This window comes from Heptranchias perlo, chromosome 7 (assembly GCF_035084215.1).
Source record: "Heptranchias perlo isolate sHepPer1 chromosome 7, sHepPer1.hap1, whole genome shotgun sequence".
Classification (NCBI taxonomy): domain Eukaryota; kingdom Metazoa; phylum Chordata; class Chondrichthyes; order Hexanchiformes; family Hexanchidae; genus Heptranchias; species Heptranchias perlo.
Genome location: NC_090331.1, coordinates 35656983 through 35684684, shown reverse-complemented (window position 1 = coordinate 35684684; position 27702 = coordinate 35656983). Strand labels below are relative to the sequence as shown.

Here is a 27702-nt window from a genome sequence, read left to right as displayed (position 1 = left end):
CATGCTTTGTATGTTAGCTCTAAGGTGCAGGTGATGAACATTTAAATTGGGTTCACACCTTCTAGGAACAAAGAGTAAACATATATGCAAAGGTGGGTACATTTACCTTTGTAAACAATTTTACAACACCAAGTTATAGTCCAGCAATTTTATTTTAAATTCACAAGCTTTCGGAGGCTTCCTCCTTCGTCAGGTAAATGTTAGGAACATTTACCTGACGAAGGAGGAAGCCTCCGAAAGCTTGTGAATTTAAAATAAAATTGCTGGACTATAACTTGGTGTTGTAAAATTGTTTACAATTGTCAACCCCAGTCCATCACCGGCATCTCCACATCATGACTACATTTACCTTGGCATCTCTCCAGATGCTAATGAACTTCTTTTGTCCTTGCTTCCATTTACTGTTTAGCTACCTCCACCCATGCTGCCTGTACCTTAGATTCAAAAGGTCTTTGACACCAAAAAGGGTCACCCTCCTATGTGCATTTCCTCCAAGGAGTCATTACTAAATAAATGACAGCATCTTAGGCTCTTATTGTACACATTTTCCAATTCTACACTTTTTTCAGTGAAAGAGTGTGTAAGACTTGCATTTATATAATGCCTTTCATGACCTTAGGACATCCCAAAGCACCTTACAGCTAATTAAGTACTTTTTGAAGTGTAGCCACTGTTGTAATGTAGGAAAGGCAGCCAATTTGTGCACAGCAAGGTCCCACAAGCAGCAATGTGATAATGACCAGATAATCTGTTTTAGTGATGTTGGTTGAAAAATAAATATTGGCCAGGATATTTGGGGCGGGGGGTGGGGGGGGGGGGAAACTCCCCGGCTCTTCTTTGAATAGTGCCATGGGATTTTTTTACAACCCCCTGAAAGGGCAGGCATCTCATCCAAAAGGCGGTTTAACATCTCATGCGAAAGGCGGCACCTCCAGCAGTGCAGCACTTCCTCATTACTGCACTGGAGTGTCAGCCTACATTTTCTGCTCAAGTCTCCGGAGTGGGAATTGAACCCACAACCTCCTGACTCAGAGTGGAATAGTGAACTTCTGTTTAATGGTGAGCCCGATTTTGTGACTCCCTGTGTGGAAAAATACAAGTTTTCCTTGTATAGGTACCATATTAAAATGAAAGGGATGTCTTGCCTCATAAAATTTGTCAAAGCCAGGCCTCTGCACTGGAGTGGGTGTGTATGTGCCAGTGGTGAGTGCTATTCTAGCAAAGTTGGAGTTAGAAGATCTACAGGACATAACATAGAGTAGGTCTGTGGTAGTCATGGATAGCTTGCTGAAACCATTGGCATAATATGTAACAGCAATAAAGAAAACAAACAAGATCTTAGGTGTATAACCAGAGGAATAAAGCATAATTCCCAGGAAGTAGTAGTGAATTTGTAAAAAGCCTGACCTGTACTAGGCCTTCATTCTTGCATTGGCAAGGTACAGTGAGGGCCAATTAAATTGATCATGTTTACACTAAGCAGAAGAATGCTCAGGGCAGATCTTACTGAGATATTCAAGAGTTTATGAGATGTTGATAAATTAATCCTTAAAAGGTTTGATGTAATTACTAAGTCTACAACAAAGAGGCACGGACAGACTAGGAAAGGGAGTTCCATGGGTGGCAGTAATACCCTCAATCAAGTAATCATTCTTCAGGTGCGAGCTGTTTTTTGCCGTTTATGCTATTCTCCTGGGGGTTCCACCAGTCTCCTGCTGGAGTTATGAGAGATTGAGAAAACCCCTGCAGAGTTGCAGTGCTAATAGGTCATATTGAAATAAATCTATCTTCACTATAATTTAAGATTATATTTAAAATTGAATGCAATTGAAGTGTACAACATCATCACAATAATGAATTTGTAAATTTAATTCTCAGTTTGAACTTTATATACAATAGCTTTACTCCAAATTTATTGTAATATGGGCACTAAGAATTCCTGGTACATAATAATGCCATGGTCTCAGTCATTTTCCAAATAAGTGTCATTTTACTCACTCAGCAACTTTTCTTTCAAAACCTGATAGCAAGTATTACAATGATTACATGCCGAGCAGCAGATTTGACTTTAAAGGTAAAAATATAACTGTAGTGGTCTGGAGTTGCTGTGTAGTATTGAATGCAGGATTCAATTAAGAAGCAAACACTTGTTGATGGAGAAATCTTTTAGGTGCTGAACCCGGATTTGAATATCTGATCCCAGCCGGTTGTTATGGGTCTGTAGACTGAGTTCCAGTTGCAATTCTTGTACTTCCCTGAAAATATGTAGATGATCACTGGTTAAAATGAACATGGTGGGATACAATTTCCGCAATTTTAGTGGAAGATCGGCGAAAAACCCAGAGAAATGTTTTCTCCAGGGTTTCTGCTGATCTTTGTCTAAGATTATGATGGGAGATCGTGGAACCCCAGAGGAAATTCTGCCTCGTAGTCAAATTCCCTTTGTGGCACATAAAGAAACGTAACTACAACTGACAGCGATGCATCCTCAATGTTTGTAAATATTGCACCTTTGAACCTAATCAGACATCTTTATGGTAAAATTTTGGTTGTCTCTAATTTATCTTGATCATTAACTGCCCATTGTTTATACACAGAAATTTTCATCTTAATTTTAACTAGCACATAAAATATAATTAAGAAATCCATGGATCCTATAACTTAATGTTAACACAGAATGACTGAAACAGAACTTGCGACCTTCCTGTTCTGTATCATTTAGCAACTTACTTGAGAAATTCACTAGGAAGATTTTCACGCCCAGTGTTAGAGCAGCAGGACCTTGGAATGCTCAATTTTATGAGTTTTTTCAAGATTGGGCTAATTAATTATGCATAGTGAGATCCTGGCTTGAATTGAGCCTGAAAGTGTAAGCTCACCAGCAGTAGGACGGGAAATAGCACTTAGCTGCGGCTGCTATTTAAAGGGCTCCGCATCATTTGTTGTGTGCACAAAAGAAGATGTGGCTGGATCAAGGATCAGGTCTACTCCATTTTCTGATGCTTGCTTGGATATCTTCTTGCTGAAAGGGCAGCAAAGGAAAGTTGTCCTCTTTGGCATGCTAAATCCCTCTCCTATTTAATATCCAGATTGTTTGGCAGGAGGTGGCAGACTGAATCAATACTGTGTCTACCATTCAGACAAACTGGGCACAGATGAATGAAAAAAAAATACTGTTAGGGAGTCCCCCATGGTAAGCTTGGCTACTTTACTTTATCAGGTAGATGGACAAAGTATCCAGCTCAATGTTTCCTTTCACCCTGTTGTATCCTGATAGACCTAATGCAAAGCCATTAGAATGCAGCTCTTCCTAACTTGCCTGTACTGCAGTGGACTCACTTTATTATGGTTGCTTAAAATTGAAACTGTTGTTACGTGACCATTTAGAAAGGTGACCCCACAAAGCAAGCCCACAGTACTGTTGTGGACTCCTGATCCTGCTGGCTCCACATTAAGGCAAGTACAAAAACCAAAAACTTACCTGTTCTTTGGTGGCTTCCAGTAGTTGGCCAGTTGTTGCCATATGTGGCGCTGGGGACCTAAAACAGGCGTTAGGCCCATGATTAGCATGTTTCAGGGACCTAATGCCTGTTTTAGGCGAGTGCATCCAGCACTTGGAAATCACCAGTTGCCTGGGGAGATCAGGCATGGGAGCTCACACCCGGAGATTGATCCCCTAACTCCTATTTTTCGTCCAGAAATTGGGCGTGACAGAGACCAATTTCTCCCTCATAATCTCTTGATTTCATTAATAAAATTCGAACTCTGATTCTTTTGTGGAGAAAATGAGGTTGGAAAATGCATGTGCATTAGGTTCGTGATGCAAAAACCTGCATCTTTGACTGGTCAATACTATACTTTAAATATTCACTATATGGTGCATCAGAATATTGCAAATTGACATCACATTCCATTTTCACTTTCTCCCTCTGGGGATCTGCTTGGCCACCAGTTAATGGTAGGGCACCAGCTGATTCTTGTGGTGCTCTCTGACTACCGTGGACAAAAATTGCAAATCAGTGCAGATTATCTGTTTGAGTTATGTAACTAATTTTGAGTTGTCATTTAGTTAAACTGTGCTTATGCAATTGATCAGATCCTCTATAATTGTGTTCACTAATAAAAAATGTCTTTTTTAATCCCTTGCTTGTTCACTTTAGTTTTAGCGATGTTCCAAATAAATAATGACTTTTATTGATATTCTCTGAATTTATCCATTTATTGGGGTCTAATTTTTTTCCTCTGATATTCTCTCATTTTTTTGATGCTAAAATTACAACCCCAAAAAGCCCTGAAAAACCTATGTTTTTAAATTGGCAATAAAAATGATTTAATAATTTTTTTAACTGCTTAGAATATCCTGACTATGAGTGACTGAATGCTGTATCTCTCAGATTTTACAGGTGAAACAAACAGTGATGTGAGGACTCAGATTTCATTGTTGTACTGGTTAAAGATTTGCAGAAAAATATAAAAGCAACAGCTGTATGAAGTTTTTAGATATTTCAGACAAAGGACAATTAGTTACAATTTGTTTATGCAATATTTACCTTGGAATGGGTCCACCAGCAGACATGGTTTGTGAAGGTTTCGTCTTTAAGAGTTCACTGAAAGAAAAGACCAAATCGATGATTAATATTCTTTCTAATACTTTTTAAAGAATTGCAATTTCCTGCCTTATTTTCCTTTTTAACCTGTCCTCCCAAGGTAGGAAATAAGTGAATGTAATACCTCAATATGTAGAAAGGTGTTTTTAATTGAACTTGCAATAAGTAAAGGGATGAGAACAATGAGTTAATAAAAAATAAATTTGCGATTACTAAAGATACAATCCATGATAACGATGCACTATTCTTTTATTACTGCCAGATGGTGATAATTTTATGAATCTGTGCTGCCGGTGGGAAGTGTTATCTGATGGCAGTGCAGATCAGAAATTCAGACGTACACTGCCAAAATTTTCAATATGCACTCCCAATAGGCAAGGCTCCCCAATCGGAAGTAAAATTACCCAATATCACTTGAAGCTTTCTATTTCTGATTACTAGGACATGATTTTGACTTTTCTGGTAGTTATTTTTTCTAGAATTTAAGTTCAGAACTTGGTATTTGAACTCACGACCAACAGATTGCTAGTCCAACCCCCTATTCTGCCATACTCTTATGGAAAAATAGAGAGGGTGGCAGGAAGTGTAATAAAATGGTGGGCAGTTACTGAATAACACTTTCAGTGAGTTCTCAGTTTGGGTCTGGCAGCAGACTATGTAGCTTATTTGGTTGATACTATTTTGTGCACAACCTCAAACAGAAAACCTGCTGTTTAACTGCATTTGATCCAGATTTGGAGGAAAACGAGATTACAAAGAAGCAAAATGAAAATTTAATGTCGTGCAATTTGATGTAGATTTCTGACCAAAAAAAATGCTAGGCGTCCATGAAGTTTAGATTGGATTCAGAATTCTGCTTTGCTCAGATAAGCAGTGTTGAGAAAGACACTACAGTGGATCTTCCGTTATCTGCACTCCAGTTATCTGCCTCCCCAAGTATCGACCATAATTCTTATGGACAAATGTGAGATGTTAGGTTATTGTGCAGCCTGCTCATTTTTCATTAGTTATTTGTACTCCATATCCTTCTTTTGTTAAATAAAAACTACAATTTTTTTTTTACTTTGTATTGTCTGCATCCCTCCCTATTGGTAGGGTATTGCTATGCATGATAAAAATTTGTGGTGATTCAATTATCCACGCCGGTCTGCATTGAGGCTACTCAGGGATGTGGGCATGTTGAGCTGGCTCCAGATTCAGGCCAGGAATAAGGAACATATAACAGGGTGAGCAGGATGATCAGTGCAATATATGTAACATTCATATTTTGAACTTCCTAACAGCACCAGCATTGGCATTAAAAGATGAAAATCATGACGATGATCCTTGCACTTATTTTCTGCTGCATGTGGGAAATGTGGTGGATTCAATCGAAGGGCCTGTCAACCACTGCTGAGGGAAGACTCAGCTGAGGAAAAAGAAGGAACTTTAAGAACTCTGGTGTTGGAAATAGATTTATTAGAGCAGATATGACAAGAGGACAAAATTAGAGAAAGAGGTGAAGTATTTACTGGAAGTGGGGTGGGAAGAAATACAATCCAAATAGTTTTGGGAGTCCAAGCTTCCAATCTATGGAAAGCCTATTGCCAAAGATGGAGAGAGAAAGCCAGAAAAAGGGGAGAGATGGAACACACAAAGGCAAAGAATAGATAAGAATTGGAAACATATTTTGATCGCTATAATTTATATTAGCAAAAGAGCCAAGTTGTTATAAAATTTTATGATTCCTTCTAGTGACTTGACTGCAGAATATTCTAATATTCCAGATTTTGCCATCATTCTTAAAAATATAAGCTTGTGCACATACTCAACATTGGTTCAGGATGTTAACAATTTATTATTTCCTGTACATTTAATTTAATTGTGTGATGGCTGGAAAGGTGAATGGAGACCCAACACAAACAACTCTCAGCCAAACGTTTGCCGGAGAGAACTGAGAGACCAGCTGCAATCCCTGAGCTTTTCTTGAGATGTGTCAATCACAGGTTTAAAGGGCCAAATCAACTTCTGCATGAATCTCTCCTCCGTTTCATTGGTGAGATTGAGAAGCCATGGAAAACCAATGCAGGTAAGGTAAACTTAGTTTCAAGTTCAGAATCCACAAAAAAATTACCTATCTTAAGTATTGCAAGTATGTAAATTGCCCCGTTAACGATTCGCCCACCGGCATTCATAGGGGATGAGAGTTGAGGTCGAAGATCAGCCACGATCTTATTGAATGCTGGAGCAGGCTCGAGGGGTTTTGGCTGTGCGCAGTGCACACATCAAAACACGCCTGGGTTAAATCTGGAAATGGGTGCGTTGGAACCAGGTTGTGGTCCCGCTGATGAAATCTACAATTTTGACTACCCACCCGGCCCAGCCCATCCGTTTTTGGGGTTTAAAATTACCCCCCCTAGAGTCAACACTGCACAAACAGCGTGGGGGAAGTATTTTCAATATTAAGTAATAATCCCCCAATGTATGTAATCCTAAAGTATAGTGGGAATATTTCCTACTTGACTTAAGAAGATAATGTTCTATGAAGTTTTGCTGTAGCCTAAGACCTTCTAAGATAATCAACCCAAAATCCAGATCAATCTAACATTAAAATCTTCATTACTGAATACTAACTAGTTGATGCCATACAAGACATTTCCATGATTCCAGCAACATTAGTACTATTATGTTTCGTTGAACAATTGATCATCTACGGAAGAAAAAACTTGCATTTATAAAGCACCTTATTGCATCCTGAAGGTGCCCCAAAATGTTTTACAAACAATGGATTACTTTATTGCAGTGCGGTAACTGTTGTTATGCAAGCAAGCAAAGTAGCCAATTTACTCACATCAACGTCTCAGAAACAGCAAATGAATGACCAGATAATTTTTTTTTTGGCTGTGTTGGGCAAGAGGGAAATGTTAGCCAGGAAAATGCCACATTCTTCTTTGAATAGTGCCATGGAATCTTTTATGTCCATTTAAACAGGCAGACAGCACCTTAGTTTAACATTTCATATGCTCCTTCAACAATGCAGCACTCCCTCAGTAGTGCATGGAAGTGTCAGGCGAGGGCACTCAAAATCGACCCCAAGCTTACCACAGAACCCTGGGGCAAACTGGCCTACTAGGCTACTTCACCATAAATATTTAGTATTTGATACCCAATTTAATTTTGCATGTGAGCACTATATTTTATGGCATATTATAAATGCAAATTTTAACCCTCCACTCCCCCACCCCGTGCTATGCGAGAACAGGATGGTTGTCACCGCATTCAGGCTGTCAGTTTAACTGTCATGTTTTGGGCAGGGTGTGAGGCCCTCGTTGCAGGCACATGAGGCGTCATAAATAGGACCCCCACGCCTGTTGCATTCAGCATAAGCCAATTTCTGGTTTGGGTCCTAAGAGGCATTAGGCCACTTATTAGTAAATTCAAGATGCCGAAAGCCTGTTTCAGGAGGCCGCCAGGGATAGTATCTGGAAAACAGATGCAACGAGGTCCAATTTCATCCCCACTAACTATAATTTTAAACATCTCTAAGTCAGTTCTCTCCTAACTTCTCTGTTCGAGTGAAGAGTCCCGGTTTCTCTAATGTCTCTCATAACTGATGCCTTCCTGGCATAATTTTAGTAAATCTCTTGTGCAGTCTCTCCATTACAGTACCATTTGTACTATCATAGCAGAAGAACAGCTCTAGTTGCCATGTGTAGTGACATCATTAACAGTTCTTTTTGATTCCTACACACAATGACCAGAGCAATTCTTTCCCAAGAATTCTACCCAATTTATTGATCCTCTGTGAAATCACAGATAAATCTTTCAAGAAGATAATGGGGGTAACTCCGGTGGTGGTGGAATACCGACAATATCGGATCGGCCGCCCGTTATACACCTGGCCCGATTTTTCTTTCCATTAACATGGGTGAATAATGGGAGGTCGATCCAATACTGCCAGTTCTCTGTCCCTGCCAAGCTTGAAAGCTACCTCGAACATTTCTTCCATATATGAATGATGTGAAAATCTCCCCAATTCTCAGACCATATATACACGGTATAAAATACTTACCCATCCTCTTTTGCTGTTTCATCCTCTGGAATCTCTGGTAGTTGCAATGAATTTTGAATAATTGTGAATTCAGCTTCCAACATTTCTGGTGTTAGTATCACTTCTGCTTCTTCAGGACTATGATGCAAAGATCAACAATTATTGCAAATACCAGATTTTTTTTACATAATGAAGGTCTCAGTTTAGTCAGTTTCTGTTTTTCTTTCCATACTTTGTATTTTATCTGTAATATTACTGTCAGGTCACAGGTTAGGACTCTCATCTGAAGGTCATTTCAATGACCGCATGATATGCTAGGGGTTCCACTGCTTCTGATATTATGCTTTTTCTGCAAAATTTAAAATGGTAGCAAATGTGTATGAAAATTTTGGAAGATTTTTCAATGGATTTTTGTCAATGCAAAAATGATTGACCTATATAAAATTTACATTCTCTGAATGAAGGACCTGATCTATATAACTTGAGGTTTATAATTTCAAAGCTCAGGCAAACATGTGGGTGTGGGCCAATAGCTTCAGCACAGAACATGGTTCCCAAAACATAGCATTGCATAGAAATTTGATCACGGAAATAGGCTGTTCAGTCCAACCAGTCCATGTTGACATTTATCCTCCACATGAGTTTAGGTAAATGGGATGATGAACTCTAAATAGTTTTTGAAAAATGCATATTGCATTGCATAATGGGAGTGAGATTGGGCGGGGGTGGGGGTGGGGGGTGGTGAGGGGGAGGACCTCCAACTCCACAGCATGACGAGAGTGCACAGGAAGGAGAGGACATGAACAGGAGTCAGTAGCCAGGGAAAAGAGATGACAACTTATAATAAAAGTTGAAAGACTAAATAAAATAATTATATCTGCCTGTTCTCCCCCACCCTAACAAAGTCCTTAACTGTCCAAGATTTCTGCCTAATTCCTTCATAATACAATAGTCGTCATTTCTTTTGCCATCATCCAACTTCAAAAAGTTACAAGCATACACAGAAAAAACTCAGAACCCCGTGTGGTGAAGCTATTTATTTTCCGTGACAATATTCACCAAAAGCTGTTAACAAATCCATTCAATCTATCTATAACTACTTTTTAAAACCATGTCTAACCTTCTTGCCGGCTAATTTACTTGCTCTAGCTTCTAATCTACTACTTCTATGATGTTCAGTCTGAGTGAGATGATGTTGAGCAGTAAGAAGGCCCCCTGGAGCATTAGAGGCCTGAGGTGACTCTTATTTTAATGAAGATGATGTCCCAGAAGGACCAGCTTCCAGCAACCTTTTTCAAGTGCGAGGAACTCCATGGACTTCTTTGTCACGAAGATTGAGACCATCCTTTTAGCTACCTCTGCCACTTCCCTCCCTTCCTCTAACCCATCAAGCGAAACTTCACCTAAGGTTCCCCCCTGCCCTAGCCCTGAACTTGCATGTTTCTCTAGTTTCTCTCCTACTGCCTCTCATACCCTCTCTAAGTTCACCTTGTCCATGAGACCCACCTCCTGCTCCCTCGACCCTATTCCCACCAAAGTGCTGATCACCCAACTTCCCTTCCTGGCCCCCACGTTAACTGATATTGTTAACGGTTCCCTCTCCTTAGGTACAGAACCCCTCCCCTTCAAATCTGCAGTCATCACCCCCTTCCTCAAAAAAAACACACTTGACCCCTCTGTCCTTGCAAACTACCGCCCCATCTCCAACCTCCCTTTCCTCTCCAAAGTCCTTGAACGTATTGTCACCTCCCAAATCCATACCCATCTTTCCTGCAACTCTATGTTTGAACCTTTTCAATCAGGTTTCTGCCCGAACACAGCACAGAAATGGCCCTGATCAAAGTCACAAATGACATCCTGTATGACTGTGACCATGGTAAACTATCCCTCCTCATCCTTCTCGACCTGTCTGCAGCTTTTGACACGGTTGATCACACCATCCTCCTCCAATGTCTCTCCTCCGCTGTCCAGCTGGGTGGGACTGCCCTCACCTGATTGCATTCCTATCTATCCAGTCATAGTCAGAGAATCACCTGCAATGCTTCTTACCTCTGAAGTCCCCCAAGGATCTATCCTTGGCCCCCTCCAATTTCTCATCTACATGCTGCCCCTCGACAACATCATTTGAAAACTCGTCAGGTTCTACATGTACGCTGACAACACCCAGCTCTACCTCACCACCTCCTCCTCTCTCGACCAATCCACTGCCTCTGGTTTGTCACGCTGTTTGTCTGACATCCAGTACTGGATGAGTAGAAATTTCCTCCAACTAAATATTGGGAAGATCAGAGCCATTGTCTGCAGTCCCCGCCACAAACTCCGTTCCTTAGCCACCGACTCCAACTGAGGTTGAAGCAGACCGTTCGCAACATGGGCGTCCTATTTGACCCTGAAATGAGCTTCTGACCACATATCCACTCCGTCATTAAGACTGCCTACTTCCTCCTCCGTAACATCTCCTGTCTCCGCCCTGCCTCAGCACATCTGCTGCTGAAGCTCTCATCCATACCTTTGCTACCTCTAGACTCGACTATTCCAATGCTCTTCTGGCTGGCCCCCCATCTTGCACCCTCCCGTAAACTTGAGCTCATCCAACACTCTGCTGCCTGTATCTTAACTCGTACCAAATCCCGTTCACCCATCACCCCTCTGCTCGCTGACCGAAATTGGCTCCTGGTCCAGCAACGCCTCGATTTTAAAATGCTCATCCTTGTTTTCAAACCCCTTCATGGCCTTACCCCTCCCTATCTCTGTAACCTCCTTCAGCCCTACAAGCCTCCGAGATCTCTGCGTTCCTCCAATTCTGGCCTCTTGCGCATCCCTGATTTTAATCGCTGCACTATTGGCAGCTGTGCCTTCAGCTGCCTAGACATTAAGCTCCGAAATTCCCTCCCTAAACCTCTCCGCCTCTCTCTCCTTCTTTAAGACACTCCTTAAAACCTATCTCTTTGACCAAGCTATTGGTCACCTGTCCTAATATCTCCTTATGTGGCTCGGTGTCAAATTTTGTTTGATAATGCTCCTGTGAAGCACCTTGATATGTTTTACTACATTAAAGGTGCAAATTGTTGTTGTTGCTCTATCAAGGGATAGCAGGCCCATATCAGAAACTCTCTCATGTGCAGGTGTTGGAAGTTTGCAGCTCACTGGTGCAGGGCAGAGGCTCTGAGCTGCTACTGGTCAGTGTGATTTCAGAACAAATCGTCTCAATCAGATCTTGGAAGTCGCATGCAAATATCATGCTCAGGCTGACCCTCAAAGGATCAATTGGAGCAGTGTTAGCTACCACGCCAGTAATGTCCTTTGAAGCTCTTGTTTGCGTGCTTCCCTATTGGTACTTGAAAATTGTGTCGGGGGTCCCACAAACAGCATAAGACCCAAATTCAAATATTTTAATAAGGCTCCCACTGTTTTGGGCATGAGTGCTGGCCACCCATTTCACACCCTGCTCGGAAATCAAGTTTTTTTTTAGCGTGAACAGGGCAGGAGGCAGACGAAAATGGCTCCCCATATATTTGTTAGGAGCCTACCTGATTTTCTTTTGATAAATTCAAATGATCACAACAGGATACTTGCTCAGTGAGAGCGCATGCTGATTAGTAGCTCTGCTTTTTTGTTCTAAGTGTCATAGAAGTTTACAACATGGAAACAGGCTCTTCGGCCCAACATGTCCATGTCGCCCAGTTTATACCACTAAGCTAGTCCCAGTTGCCTGCAGTTGGCCCATATCCCTCTATACCCATCTTACCCATGTAACTGTCCAAATGCTTTTTAAAAGACAAAACTGTACCCGCCTCTACTACTGCCTCTGGCAGCTCGTTCCAGACATTCACCACCCTTTGAGTGAAAAAATTGCCCCTCTGGACCCTTTTGTATCTCTCCCCTCTCACCTTAAATCTATGCCCCCTCGTTATAGACTCCCCTACCTCTGGGAAAAGATTTTGACTATCTACCTTATCTATGCCCCTCATTATTTTATAGACTTCTATAAGATCACCCCTAAACCTCCTACTCTCCAGGGAAAAAAGTCTCAGTCTATCCAACCTCTCCCTATAAGTCAAACCATCAAGTCCCGGTAGCATCCTAGTAAATCTTTTCTGCACTCTTTCTAGTTTAATAATATCCTTTCTATAATAGGCTGACCAGAACTGTACACAGTATTCCAAGTGTGACCTAACTAATGTCTTGTACAACTTCAACAAGACATCCCAACTCCTGTATTCAATGTTCTGACCAATGAAACCAAGCATGCTGAATGCCTTCTTCACCACCCTATCCACCTGTGACTCCACTTTCAAGGAGCTATGAACCTGTACTCCTAGATCTCTTTGTTCTATAACTCTCCCCAATGCCCTACCATTAGCGGAGTAGGTCCTGGCCCAATTCGATCTACCAAAATGCATCACCTGACATTTATCTAAATTAAACTCCATCTGCCATTCATCGGCCCACTGGCCCAATTTATTACGATCCCGTTGCAATCCTAGATAACTTTCTTCACTGTTCACAATGCCACCAATCTTGGTGTCATCTGCAAACTTACTAACCATGCCTCCTAAATTCTCATCCAAATCATTAATATAAATAACAAATAACAGCGGACCCAGCACCGATCCCTGAGGCACACCGCTGGTCACAGGCCTCCAGTTTGAAAAACAACCCTCTACAACCACCCTCTGTCTTCTGCCGTCAATCCAATTTTGTATCCAATTGGCGACCTCACCTTGGATCCCGTGAGATCTAACCTTATGTAACAACCTACCATGCGGTACCTTGTCAAAGGCTTTGCTAAAGTCCATGTAGACCACGTCTACTGCACAGCCCTCATCTATCTTCTTGGTTACCCCTTCAAAAAACTCAATCAAATTCGTGAGACATGATTTTCCACTCACAAAACCATGCTGACTGTTCCTAATCAGTCCCTGCCTCTCCAAATGCCCGTAGATCCTATCTCTCAGAATACCCTCTAACAACTTACCCACTACAGATGTCAGGCTCACCGGTCTGTAGTTCCCAGGCTTTTCCCTGCCGCCCTTCTTAAACAAAGGCACAACATTTGCTACCTTCCAATCTTCAGGCACCTCACCTGTAGCTGTCGATTCAAATATCTCTGCTAGGGGACCCGCTATTTCCTCCCTAACCTCCCATAACGTCCTGGGATACATTTCATCAGGTCCCGGAAATTTATCTACCTTGATGCGCGTTAAGACTTCCAGCACCTCCCTCTTTGTAATATGTACACTCCTCAAGACATCACTATTTATTTCCCCAAGTTCCCTAACATCCATGCCTTTCTCAACCGTAAATACCGATGCGAAATATTCATTTAGGATCTCACCCATCTCTTGTGGTTCCGCACATAGATGACCTTGTTGATCCTTAAGAGGCCCTACTCTCTCCCTAGTTACTCTTTTGCCCTTTATGTATTTGTAGAAGCTCTTTGGATTCTCCTTTGCCTTATCTGCCAAAGCAATCTCATGTCCCCTTTTTGCCCTCCTGATTTCTCTCTTAACTCTACTCCGGCAATCTCTATACTCTTCAAGGGATCCACTTGATCCCAGCTGCCTGTGCATGTCATATGCCTCCTTCTTCTTTTTGACTAGGGCCTCAATCTCCCGAGTCATCCAAGGTTCCCTACTTCTACCAGCCTTGCCCTTCACTTTATAAGGAATGTGCTTACTCTGAACCCTGGTTAACACACTTTTGAAAGCCTCCCACTTACCAGACGTCCCTTTGCCTGCCAACAGACTCTCCCAATCAACTTCTGAAAGTTCCTGTCTAATACCATCAAAATTGGCCTTTCCCCAATTTAGAATTTTAACTTTTGGGCCAGACCTATCATTCTCCATAGCTATCTTAAAACTAATGGAATTATGATCACTGGTCCCAAAGTGATCCCACACTAACACTTCTGTCACCTGCCCTTCCTTATTTCCCAAGAGGAGGTCAAGTTTTGCCCCCTCTCTAGTCGGGCCATCCACATACTGAATGAGAAATTCCTCCTGAATACACTCAACAAATTTCTCTCCATCCAAGCCCCTAATGCTATTGCTGTCCCAGTCAATGTTGGGAAAGTTAAAGTCCCCTACTGTTACCACCCTATTTTTCTTGCAGCTGTCTGTAATCTCCTTACATATTTGCTCCTCAATTTCCCGTTGACTATTTGGGGGTCTGTAGTACAATCCTATCAAGGTGATCTCTCCCTTCTTATTTTTCAGTTCTACCCATATAGACTCCGTGGGCGAACCCTCGGATATATCCTCTCTCACTACTGCCGTGATGTTCTCCCTAATCAAGAACGCAACTCCCCCTCCTCTCTTACCTCCTGCTCTATCTTTCCTATAGCATCTGTACCCTGGAACATTGAGCTGCCAGTCCTGCCCCTCCTTTAGCCATGTTTCAGTAATAGCTATAACATCCCAGTCCCATGTACCCATCCATGCCCTAAGTTCATCTACCTTGCCCATCAGACTTCTTGCATTGAAATAAATGCAGTTTAATCTAGACTTCCCTTGGTCTTTGCCCTGCTTTCTCAGACCATCTGTCCGGTCATGTTTTGTACACTCTCCCTTACTGCCTTTTGTTTCTGTCACCACTTTACTTCCCACTGACTTCCTGCATCGGTTCCCATCCCCCTGCCACTTTAGTTTAAACCCTCCCCAACAGCACTAGCAAACACTCCCCCTAGGACATTGGTTCCAGTCCTGCCCAGATGCAGACTGTCCAATTTGTACTGGTCCCACCTCCCCCAGAACCGGTTCCAGTGTCCTTGCCTCTTACTCTTTTTGACATTTTTATGAAGCCTTTTTCTTTTCTACATGACTTTATATTAAAATCTTCAGTTTCATTCCTCTGTTTTATTATGCTCTCTTTTCTTTATTCCAGGAGATTATTTTACTTTTCTCTGTTTTCCTCCAGAGTGTTTTGCCCATCAGCCTTGCCAGCTTCTCTCTCACCCCATCAGAAGTGCCCTCTGTTCTGATCATTTTCTTCAAAAATAAAATAGTTTTTGTGATTTTCTCTTAATCGGCTCGTGCCATTTGTGCTTGTGTCTGCTAAATATGAAAATAACCAAATACAATTTTTCACATTTTCCTCTTGATACAGGTCTAACAGACAATTTTCACCCATCCACAGTCAATGGACAGAAAATCTTGCCCAGTAGGTAATACAACGGTAGGTATTTTTAACATACCTTTCTTTGTTTATGTTTTCCTTGTCCTCATCTGATAGACTACCCAATTGCAAAGGAGCATCAACAGGAAGCAAATCTGATCCAAATGGATCATACCTAGACAAACAGAAAGTCTAGTAACTATAAATGCTAATATATAAGCAATGCATAATTTGCCTTTTTCATTTCTAATGCAGTATTTGCTACCTCATAGAAATAATACTGAATACTAGTATATAATTTGGGCGCTACAATTGGACTCAACACTCCTGTGCCAGGGAAAGGGAAAATAAAATCGGTCAGGGTTCCTACTTTTGATTGCTATCTAGTAACTACTGGTGGGAAGTGTGCCAGTGTGTTTGCCTTCCATTGTCTAATAGCTCAGTAATATAGTCTACTTCTGATAATTTGAAGTCATTTTTCACTTTGAGTTAAGCAATATAAATAGCACAGAAAAGTGGGAATTTTGCATTCAAAAATATTTGAATTATCAGATAGCTCGAATTAGGTGACTTTGAATTAAGAGGAACAAACTTTGCTCTCCATTTGGGCTCACACATGACAAATGGTAGTTGGGTGAGATAGTGGACTGCCCATGGAACATTAACCCAGCATGCATCAACGCCTTTAGTAGAGATAGGAATAAAAAAGGAAAACCAGAAATAGTACGTGGATGACTTTAATTTTTTACCTGCTTTTTCTCGCTCTCCAGTAACGTGCCTGAGTGGCCATTATTAATATTTGAATCTTAACAATGAATGTTGGCAGGCCATTTGGCCAAGGGAGGCATTCAATGTCTACACACATGTGCATCCAATGGGGGCCACTAGATAATAATCAGGAGTGGGAAGCTTGGCCGATTTCCCCCTCCCCAACACGGATGCTGAGGCCAATTAGTGGAACTTTGCTGCTGCCCCAGCTAAGATCAGCTAACTCAGCACAGACCGGGGGAGGGATCAAACCTAGTACTTAAATTTCTTATTCAAATTATAATGCAGAAAGTAATAGAAAACCAAATTAAATTCTGAAATCACTGCCAATTAGAGTAAAGCTTAGAAGTAATTTACAGGTACATCTGAATATAACTTTTAAAAAACATTGTTCAATGGAGTTGATAAATGCTTTAAACAGAATTTTCTGCATTGCTAGGACATCTGTAATTTTTAAAACTTAAAAACAGTTAATAGTTCCCTGACATAATTAAGCCAAACATGATAAGGAGCTTAAACTTGATAAAAATAGCAAAGCTCTTCAAGTAACCTCAACTCCCATGGGTCAAAATTCCCCATTATGAATCATTCATGAGAAAGCTCTAGAACAATTAGCAAGCTTATCTGCCTCCTTCAAAACATCTTTAAGCATAGCATGTCCTTGTTAACCAAAAAGGCTACTTTGCAAATAAGCCCGCCGCAAGATAACAAGACAAACAATAAACCATTATAACAATGCAACATTATATGTGAATACAGCTATATTTGTTTACAGCATAGGACTGGAATGATCTCAAAACTGAACTGTAGCGAGACAAAATTTTAAAAAGGCATGAATTCCAAAGCAGGACAGCTTTGAATGGAAAGTTACATTTGATAAAGTTGGTACATGACCTCTTACTCTGAAGACAGGAATCCATAGGCATTTTATTAATTTTTACATTTTACCCATAATCCATCCTAAAGTGTATCATTCAATAGTACTCAAAGAGGCTAAAAGTGACATCAGATTTTAAACCCTTCCCTGCCTGGCCAGGATCTTTGTCCTCTGAATTTCAACATTAATAACAACAACAACTTGCATTTATATAGCATCTTGAATGTATGTCCCAGTACTATTTTGACAGTTCCATATTAAGGTCCCAATTTTGCAAGTCCATCGTGAACGGGGTTCAGCTGACCTCAGGTGCAGGCTGTCCTGTGTTTGGGGGGGGGGGGGGGGTTAGACACTAAGCCAAACCAAATTTTGTGATGGTTATGCTGTCTTTACTCTTTCTAGTTAGATTATGGCATATGAAAAGCTTGTGCAGATAGGTTGGTCTGTAGAACACATGGCTAGGGAATGTAAATCTGGCAAGGCAATGGCTTGTAACTAGCCATTAAAGGGGAATTGTGGTGGTGGAAAAGTTAACTAATTGTGGACACATGTGGGCAACAATGCTCCCTATGATGCTGAAGAGTTGGAATTCCTGCTGTACAAGATGCACCAAAGTTCTGAAGGTCATTCTCCAGTAAGAGCACAGGTGTAAGCTGCATGGACAAAGGTCAACGATCCAGTCAATGCAGTCACCCAGGTTGCTTGTACCTGACTGCAAATGAGGAAGATTCTTGCTGGTATAAAGAGGAAGGCAAAGGCAAGTGTGCTCCTCACTTTTGCTCACAAGCATTGCACAATCCTAAGTTGGGAAATGTCACACCTTTGCGGGGGGGTTCCATTTTAACCATTGTACACAACTATTGCCTTTACATATAATTTTCTTCAATGGGCCAAAGCTGGATGAAACACTTCTTGCATGTGGTGATAGCAGAGGTAAAACAGCAAACAAATTCTCCAGGTGCCAGCCCAAGGCACTCCTCTGCTGTTAGGGGGTTTCAACACTGAGGTCAAAAGTCATGGATACAGAAGTTAGCCTTGGTCTTCAAAGAAACATCTCTCCATTGTTTCTTCTCCTTACAAAAGTGCAAGCACATCTGGATTGCTGCATAACGAAGGCATCAGGGCTACTTCCTGGATAGAGGCTGTTGACATGCATAATGATGTTTCGGTGATCAGATACCAGCTGAATATTAATTGGTTGCAAACCCTTGCTGTTTATGTAGATCATGGGATAGATTTGAGGAACTCTGATGCTCACATGGACACCATATGCAACAACTCGAGGGAACTCTGCATCTGGTGAACTGCTCTACTGCCAGAGGTGCAGTAGAGCAAGACCCGTGGCTGCTGATCGCTAAAGGCATTGACACTGTCCCAAATGGCAGGATGGGTCATTTAAATAATCGGTCTGGGCACCCTGGTCTGCACAGCCACAATAAAGGCACCCCCACGATTGCTGGGTGGAAAATCAGAGTGGCAGGCTATCGCTTCGATGGGTGAGTCAGGATCCCTTATCGGGCCGACCAAGTAAGTTCTAATTTTTTAATGTTCATTTTGAAGGGCTAGCAGGGCCTGCCTTCTAGAAGCGATTTGGGGCCCTTGGAAGCATTGCATGACCAGGCTATGACTATCCCAATAGGAACACACTACCCATCTGCAATTTCCACCGGAGTTGCTCCTACTCAGCAAGCATTGCAATATAGTCTTAGAAATATGAAAAACACACTGAATAGGATCACTAAGAGAAAGTACGGATGTAGGGCTTAAAGTACATCATAACTGTAAATATCACCCAATACATTCTTTGTCCTTCTCCATTTTATGGGCAGTATTTACTGGATTGGCCATAAAGTAGTAAGTGCTGGAAGGGGGCAGAAAGAAGGCAATTCAGCCATAGTAGAGGAAATGTGTTCTCCTTTGGTGCAGTAATGTGTGGGGTTTCATAGGTGTCACATAATGGATTTGTGGCAGGTGCTATCCATTATTGGCAATAGGGTTCCTCTCCAATCTCCCTACCTGGACATTGCTTCTCTCCATGTCACCATTCTCCTTTTCCTGTTGGGCTGTAGTTCCCATGGCTCTAGCGGACTCCTGCATGGTCAGTCCTCTTAAGAAGACAAATTTGTGAAGCATGCAGATGGTGATGATCATGGTGACATTGGCTGAAGCTGTAAAGTAGCAGCCTGCCTGGGCGGTTCAAACTACGAACTTCAGTAATTTTGATAGTTACGTTGGCCTCATTGTATTTTTGCTCTGCTGCTGTTTAGATATTTCTAATTAGGATCATCAGGTATGGATGTAGAGAATAGCCCTGGTAACTTAAGAGCTATTCTTTCACCTTCTGGAGCCCATCAAGCAATGATGCTACCATAGACTGCTGCAGAATAAAATCATTGTTGCAGCCCCATGGATAATGGGCATTAATGTACAAGATGCATTTTTGGGTCTAAAAAGACACATATGGAGTGGAATCCATACCTTGAACATAGAATTTTACAGCACAGAAGGAGATCATGTCTGTGCCGGCACTTTGTAACAGCTATCCAATTAATCCCACTCCCTTGCTCTTTCCCCATCACCCAGCAAAATTTTCCTTTTCAAGTATATATCTAATTCCCTTTTGAAAGTTACTATTGAATCTGCTTCCACCACCCTTTCAGGTAGTGCATTCCAGATCATTACAACTCGCTGCGTAAAAATATTTATCCTCATCTCCCCTTTGGTTCTTTTAACAATTATATTAAATCTGTGTCCTTTGGTTATCGTCTCTCCTGCCAGTGGAAATAATTTCTCCCTTTCTATCAAAACCCTTCACAATTTTGAACACCTCAATTAAATCTCCCTTTAACTTTCTTTGCTCTAAGGAGAACAATCCCAGCTTCTCTAGTCTCCCCACATCGTTGAAGTCCCCTCAGCACAGACTGCTGCAATGGAAGCTCAGAAGGCTGCCATCTTGGCTCTGGGGGCTAAATATTAACAGGGGCCTCCAAAGTGTCACTGCAGTCCTGCACTCTGTTCTCGTGCAGAGCCGTGGGAGTGCTGAGGCGCCGACCCAGAAGAGTAGCCTTGGCTCCATGGAAGAGGTACCAGCTAGCCTTGCTCAGGATGACAGCATGTCTGCCCCCCACCAACCATTCCACAGTCAGCTGGGCCAGATTGCTCCGCTCCACGCCGAGATGCTGCAATATGCAGCTGGGCCCTTAAGACCCAAAGCTACTTGAGGTCATCCTCCACGGCCATCTGAAGTGCCCTCAACAGAAGCTCAGCAGCCTTCCACCTCCCAAGCTGCAGCCACTGAGGAAACAGTTCATAGGAATACTAGGATAGGGAAAGGAGCATGCAAGACAGGCACTAAGGGCTGGCACAAGGATGATTCTTAATTACTTTTGTTAACTATTAGACAGAGATGCAATTGATTTGATCGATAGATTTGTTTTTTGTTCTGGATTTGGTGTTGGTAATTCTGTCTGTTAACGCTCCTGTGAAGCACCTTGAAACATTTTTACTACGTTAAAAGCACTATATTAATGCAAGTTATCGTTTTTGGTGGTGAGGGCAAGACCCATTAGTCCGGACTGAAGGATGGTGGTAGCATGGATTGTCGCACTGTTGGTATATTGGGGATGGGGTGCCTGATTTCAGTGAACCAATCCTAAATGAGTTGGTCTTTGAAACATCTGGCAGCTAGGAGTACTGGTGGTCCTTGCCTCTCCTCTTCCTGCACTTGTTGCTGCCCAGGTGGTGGTAAGGGCTGGTCTCTTATGATGGCAAAGTGGTGGAGCATGCAGCAGATTACAAGAAATCTGGATACCTGCTCAGGGATGTACTGCAAAGCTCCTCCGAACCAGTCCAGGCAACAGAAGTGCATCTTGAGCATGCTGATTGTTTGTTCAGTTATGTTTCTTGTGGGGGCATGGCTTTCGCTGTGGGCCAGCTCTGCCCGGGATCCTGACAGGAGTCATGAGCCATGCCCAGAGGGGATAGCCCTTGTTGCCAATTAACCAGCCTGTAACTTGTCGGCCTGGTATGAATAAAGGCAGCACAGAGGATGAAAGTGATAACCAGGAATTTGCTGTCAACCAGGGAAGATTAATGCGCCATGTACTAATTCAATATGTCGTCCAATGGACGCCACACCTACACCATTTCTTAAAACTTCCAAACCACACCGTCAAAGTAGCCATGCCCAAAACACCTTTTCCTGTATTTTCATGCTCAGTTCTACAAATACCATCTATTGCCTTCTTATGTTGGGCTCCACTTTACTCTAACCAGTGATAAATTATAATGTTCAAATCAAGTACAGTGCACTTATTTCTTCCATTTTGTGATGTGTGAATATTATCAGTTTCATTTGACACGATGTTGCCCTTTTGTAAAGAAAGAACTTGCATTTAATTAGCTAACGTTATTTAGGATGCCCCAAAGTGGTTTAGAGCAAATTATTTACTTTTTCAGTGAATTCATTGTTTTTATGTAGCCAACCACAGCAGTCAATTTGCGAGGACCCACAAAGTGAAATGGAGGAATGACCAGATAATCTGTTTTTAGTAGTGTTAGTTGAGGAAAGAATATTGGTAAGGACAAAAGGGAAACTCCCTGCTGTTCTTCAAATAGTATCATGGGATCCTTTAAGCCCTTCTGAGCAGGCTTTGGCTTAAAGATTGAAAGAATTCTTCTATGTAACCAAACTGGGAACTCACATGACTAATTAAGGAATCTATTTATAACAAGCATTTATTGTTGGTGTTGCTTCTTGTAAATTGGTAGAAGTAAAATTAAAAATTTCAACAGATGCTTATCCACCTAAAGTCTCATTAATACATACCATCGTGGCACCCAAGTGGTGGTTAGAGAGTCAGTGTTGGATAAAGACTTAAGAGCAGCTGAAGGAAACTTCTTCCAAATCATTAGACCTTTAATTATTTCCTGTTTGATCAAGAGCAATACAGTTAATAGGATTGGTAATATGTCTTCTATAATCATTACCCATACTTGATGTGTATACAAACTGACAAAAAAATCAATAGTTCAAACACTAAATTGTTTTCTTGGTATATTTTTATTACATTATTAATTTACTACCAATTAGCTCTACTAATGGCTCAGAAAATTTACTCTGAGAAGCTGAGCCATACAAACCAGGAATGTAATACCTTCAATTGCTGGTTTGTGTTGAGTTAGCTAAACTCAGCTGCGGAGAGGTAGAGCATGATAATTGGTCTCGGTGTCATTAGTTAGGAAAGGAAAATTGGTCAGGGTCCCCCCTCCGAAACTGCACATGTATGGACGTTGGCAAAGACAGGATGCAGTCATTTAAAATGCTGCCCATTGTTTCAATATCCCACCACCATTCACTGTCGAGGCTCATTCATAAATAATGGCCAGTTGAGTGAAGTATCACAGGCTGACTGTCACTTGTACAATCTCACCCCAGCAAGAAGTCAACACCTTCAGGGTGCAGAAAATTGGTAAGACTTCAGAAGTAGAAAGACTGGTGAAATGGGCAGACACATGGCAGATGCAATTTAGTACGGATAAGTGTGAAGTGATGCACTTTGAGAGGAACAACATGGAGAGGCAGTATAATCTGAATGGTATCATTTTGAGGGGGTGCAAGAATAGAGGCACCTGGGGATGCATATTCACAAATATTTAAAGTTGGCAGGGCAAGTTGATAAAGTGGTTAAGAAAGATACTTGTAAATAGGGGCATTGAATACAAAAACAAGGAAGTCATGCTAAACCTTTACAAATCACTGGTTAGGCCTCAGCTGGAGTATTGTGTACAATTCTGGGCACCACACCTTAGGAAGGATATCAAGGCCTTGCAGAGGGCACAGAGGAGGTTTACCAGGATGATACCAGGGATGAAGGACTTCAGTTATGTGGAGAAATTGGAGAAGCTGGGATTATTCTTAGAGCAGAAAAGGTTAAGGGGAGACCTAACAGAGACATTCAAAATAATGAGGGGTTTTTGTTAGAGCAAATAGGGAGAAACTGTTTCCTCTGGCAATTAGGTCAGTAACCAGAGGTCATATGTTTAAAATAATTGGCAAAAGTACTAGAGGGGAAATTAGGAGAATTTTTTTTACACAAGAAGGTTGTTAAGATCTGTAATGCACGTCCTGAAAGGGCGGTGGAAGGAGATTCCCATAGGAACTTTCAAAAGGCAATTAGACGTGTACTTGAAGAGGACTAATTTGCAGGGTTATGGGGAAAAAGCTGGGGTGGGGGACTAAATTGGACACCTCTTTCAACGAGCCAGCACAGATGGGCCGAATGGCCTCCTTCTGTGCTGTAAGATTTTAGGATTCTAAGACAAAAAAAATGTTAACATGATTAAAAATAAGAATTCAATGAACTATACTGGAACATTAATGCAAACAAAACAAAATAAATGTAGTCACTAATTCTGCTTTTATTTGCTACATTTATAAATGATAAGATGTGCAATGAATTTCATGATGTTTATTAATCAGATCATCTTTTAATAACTGCAACAAATGGATTCATTAAGCATATTTGCACTAAATAAGATTAGCTAATTAACCGGGTATATTAGGTCTATGATGTTTTGTAATTGATGTTTCTTCAATGCTTACTGTAAATGGAACAAAACACAATAGGAACTTAGTTGTAATGGTTACCCATTTACCATAAGCAATGCTGTCATATTTAGACTGACTGTACGTTACAAATTTCAGGTCGCACTAGATATTCTCTTATGTTCAGCATCACCAGTGTCTCCTGTAAATGAACCCCATCAGGAGTTTACCATTGCTGCCCAATATCTAGTCATATAGTAGTGTAACATGCCGGGGTTGGGGGGGAATAGGTGGAAGTTATCACCCAGAAAAGCCTTTATTATCTGAACTGGATCCTTAAACTTTGAATTTGTCCCAGAAAGGGTACTCTAGTGAGGTGAGGCCTATTGTAAATCACAAAGCTGCTTTATTTTAAACAGAGTACAGGACTATATAGTACATATAGGGCAATTAGGGATGGGCAATAAATGCTGGCCTCGCCAGCGACGCCCACATCCCGTGAACGAATAAAAAAAAACATAGTCATCAGTAAAATGCAATCTCATCTCTATTGCTCCTTGTAACATTGAAAATAATAAATTATGCAAATGGCATTTAACCCGGAAAGCAAATGGAATTTAACCCGGAAAAGTGCGAGGTGATGCACTTTGGAGGGACTAACAAGGCAAGGAAATACACAATGAATGGGAGGACCCTAGGCAAGACAGAGGGTCAGAGGGATCTTGGTGTGCAAGTTCACAGATCCCTGAAGGCGGCGGAACAGGTAGATAAGGTGGTAAAGAAGGCATATGGGATACTTGCCTTTATTAGCCGAGGCATAGAATATAAGAGCAAGGAGGTTATGATGGAGCTGTATAAAACATTGGTTAGGCCACAGCTGGAGTACTGTGTGCAGTTCTGGTCGGCACACTACAGGAAGGATGTGATCGCTTTGGAGAGGGTGCAGAGGAGATTCACCAGGATGTTACCAGGGCTGGAGCGCTTCAGCTATGAAGAGAGACTGGGAAGATTGGGTTTGTTTTCCTTGGAGCAGAGGAGGCTGAGGGGGGACATGATTGAGGTGTACAAAATTATGAGGGGCACAGATAGGTTGGATACTAAGGAGCTTTTTCCCTTCGTTGAGGGTTCTATAACAAGGGGACATAGATTCAAGGTAAAAGGCGGGAGGTTTAGAGGGGATTTGAGAAAGAACTTTTTCACCCAGAGGGTGGTTGGAGTCTGGAACTCACTGCCTGAAAGGGTTGTGGAGGCAGGAACCCTCACAACATTCAAGAAGCATTTGGATGAGCACTTGAAATGCCATAGCATACAAGGCTACGGACCAAATGCTGGAATATGGGATTAGAGTAGACAGGGCTTGATGGCCGGCGCGGACACGATGGGCCAAAGGGCCTCCATCCGTGCTGTATGACTCTATGACTCTATGACTCTAACTTATTCCAATAGCCTAGCTTCATTTTTAAATAGATCTAGTAATTGGAAATGAACCGCAGCAGATAAGAGAAGTAAGCATAGGGGAACATTTAGGCAATAGTAATCATAACATAATAAGGTTTAAAATAATGATTAAGAAAGACATAAGTAAGAAAAAGACCAAAGTAATAGATTGGAAAAAAGCTAATTTTGGGGGGATGAGAATGGAACTAGGGAAGGTAAATTGGAAAAAAAAAATGACAAAGGGTTAGAACAGCATGGGAAATATTTAAAACAGTGATCAAGAGTTCAGGAGAAACATATTCCTCTAAAAAACAAGAACAAACCAGCCAATAATGAAACACCATGGATGAATAAAGAGATAAGGGTAAAATTGAAACTAAAAAAAGGCATACTCTTAAGTACATGGACAATAAAGGAGAGGATGACAAAAGGGAATACGAAGAGATTAGGAAGGAATTCAAAAAAACAATTAGGAAAGCAAAGCTGAACTACAAAATTAAATTATCAAGGAATATAAACAGAAATAGTAAGGTATTCTAGACACATAAATAACAAAAGAAAAATCAGGACAGGGATATGGCCACTAAGGGATGCTCACAGGTAATGACAGCAAAGGGCAAGAATAGTTACTTTGCCTCAGTATTTATCAGGGAGATTAACAAGGTGGGTATGACATTAGAAGAGGAAATCAAAAAAAGGTATAAAGACATTTAAGATAGAAAGGGGGAGATAATTGATAAACTGATCAGACTTAAAGAGGATAAAACCCCTGCTCTGGGTGGATTGCGTCCGCACATATTAAAAGAAGTTAGGGAAGAGATAGCAGAGGCACTATTACACACATATATATATATATATTGATTCATTAGAAAAGGGAATAGTGTCAGAGGACTGGCGGACAGCTAATGTGATTCCTATATTTAAAAAGGGAGATAGAACAAGTCCAGGGAACTATAGACCAGTTAGCTTAATGTAAGTGGTGGGAATGATAATGGAATCTTTACTCAAATAGAAAAACATCTAGAAAACAAAAACATAATAAAGAGTAGGCAGCACGGATTTCAGACGGGAAAGTCATGCTTGACCAACCTTATTGAATACTTTGAAGAAGTAACAGAAAGAGTAGCTAAGGGTAATGCAGTAGATGTAATATATTTGGACTTTCAAAAGGCCTTCGATAAGCTACCGCATTGTAGACTCATGACTCAGGTCAGAGCATGTGGAGACAGGGGACAGTTAGCAGTATGGATAGCAAGCTGGCTACAAAACAGAAAACAGAGATTAGGGGCTCGATTTTAGCACCCGCTATCGGGTGCGTTCTCGGCGGGGGGGGGGGCCCCGAAAATCGCGAAATCCAGGAGCGGGAGCGGATCGCGCCTCGATCCCGCCCACTTCCGGGTTCCCCGCTGACCCGCCGGCGTGCGCGCGCAGCCCCCGCTGGTGGGAATCCCGCAGGCAATTAAAGCCAGCGGGATGCCACTTGACAATATTTAGTTTGGTATTTCAGGTCATTAACTGACCTGATTAAGGGACTGTGTGTGATTTTTGATCAACATGGGACTGTTTCCCACACTGGGGGAAACACTCCCAGCTCGAATGGACGTGTTGCAGCCGTCAGCCTGTGGCAGCTGCAAAGGTCCATTTGACAGGTGGGGGGGGGGGGTGGGGAGAGACCCTCACCCATTGCAGGAGGCCACTGTCACTTGGGACAAAGTTTGGCCTCCACCCTCCTCCTGACAGTCAAAGTCACCAACCTGCACACTTACCCCGGGGTCCAGAGACATGTACCTACCTTGCAGACCCCCTCAGATGTACATCTTGCGGATGGGGGCCACCGTAGCTGCAGTCATGACCTCCTCGGAGGGCGAACAGTATCACCAGCCTCGCCATCCACCTCTGACACGTGGAGCTCCACAACAGAGTGCTGTGACACATCCACCTGTACAGCAGGAGGGAGGGCTACCGCAGAGAGAGATGCGTCGCAGCGGGCACTACCCTCGCCACAGGTTCCACAGACCGAGGCTCAGCCTCCTGGACCTCTCTGAGCAGCAGTGCACACGGAGGCTCAGAGTCACTCGACATGTAGCCGTGGACATCTGCAGCCTCTTTCATGCCGAGCTGCTCCTGGCTGGCCTGTGCACCATCTTCCTACCTGTCGCTGTCAAAGTCACCACTGCCCTCCCGAACTTCTCCTCCACAGCCTTCCAGGGTGCAACCGGGGACATCGCCGATGTCTCTCAGTCGTCTGCGCAGAAGAGCCCTGCAAATACACCTACACCCACTCTGCAGTGACACAATGGGTGGCATCAGTGGTGGGTCC

General features: G+C 42.1%; 1 protein-coding gene across 2 annotated transcripts in view; it reads right to left on the bottom strand.

Moving 5' to 3' along the window:
* Positions 1-311: 311 nt before the first annotated feature.
* cfap221 (cilia and flagella associated protein 221) overlaps positions 312-27702 on the bottom strand; it is a 196409-nt gene continuing 169018 nt past the window's right edge. For both annotated transcript variants that reach the window (XM_067987292.1, XM_067987291.1), the window contains 5 exons: positions 22227-22327; positions 15833-15928; positions 8659-8775; positions 4551-4607; positions 312-2255 (listed from right to left, as the gene is read on the bottom strand). In XM_067987292.1, the coding sequence (XP_067843393.1) occupies positions 2129-2255; positions 4551-4607; positions 8659-8775; positions 15833-15928; positions 22227-22327 (498 nt within the window). In that variant the 3' untranslated portion in view covers positions 312-2128. The remainder of the gene's footprint in view (positions 2256-4550; positions 4608-8658; positions 8776-15832; positions 15929-22226; positions 22328-27702) is intronic.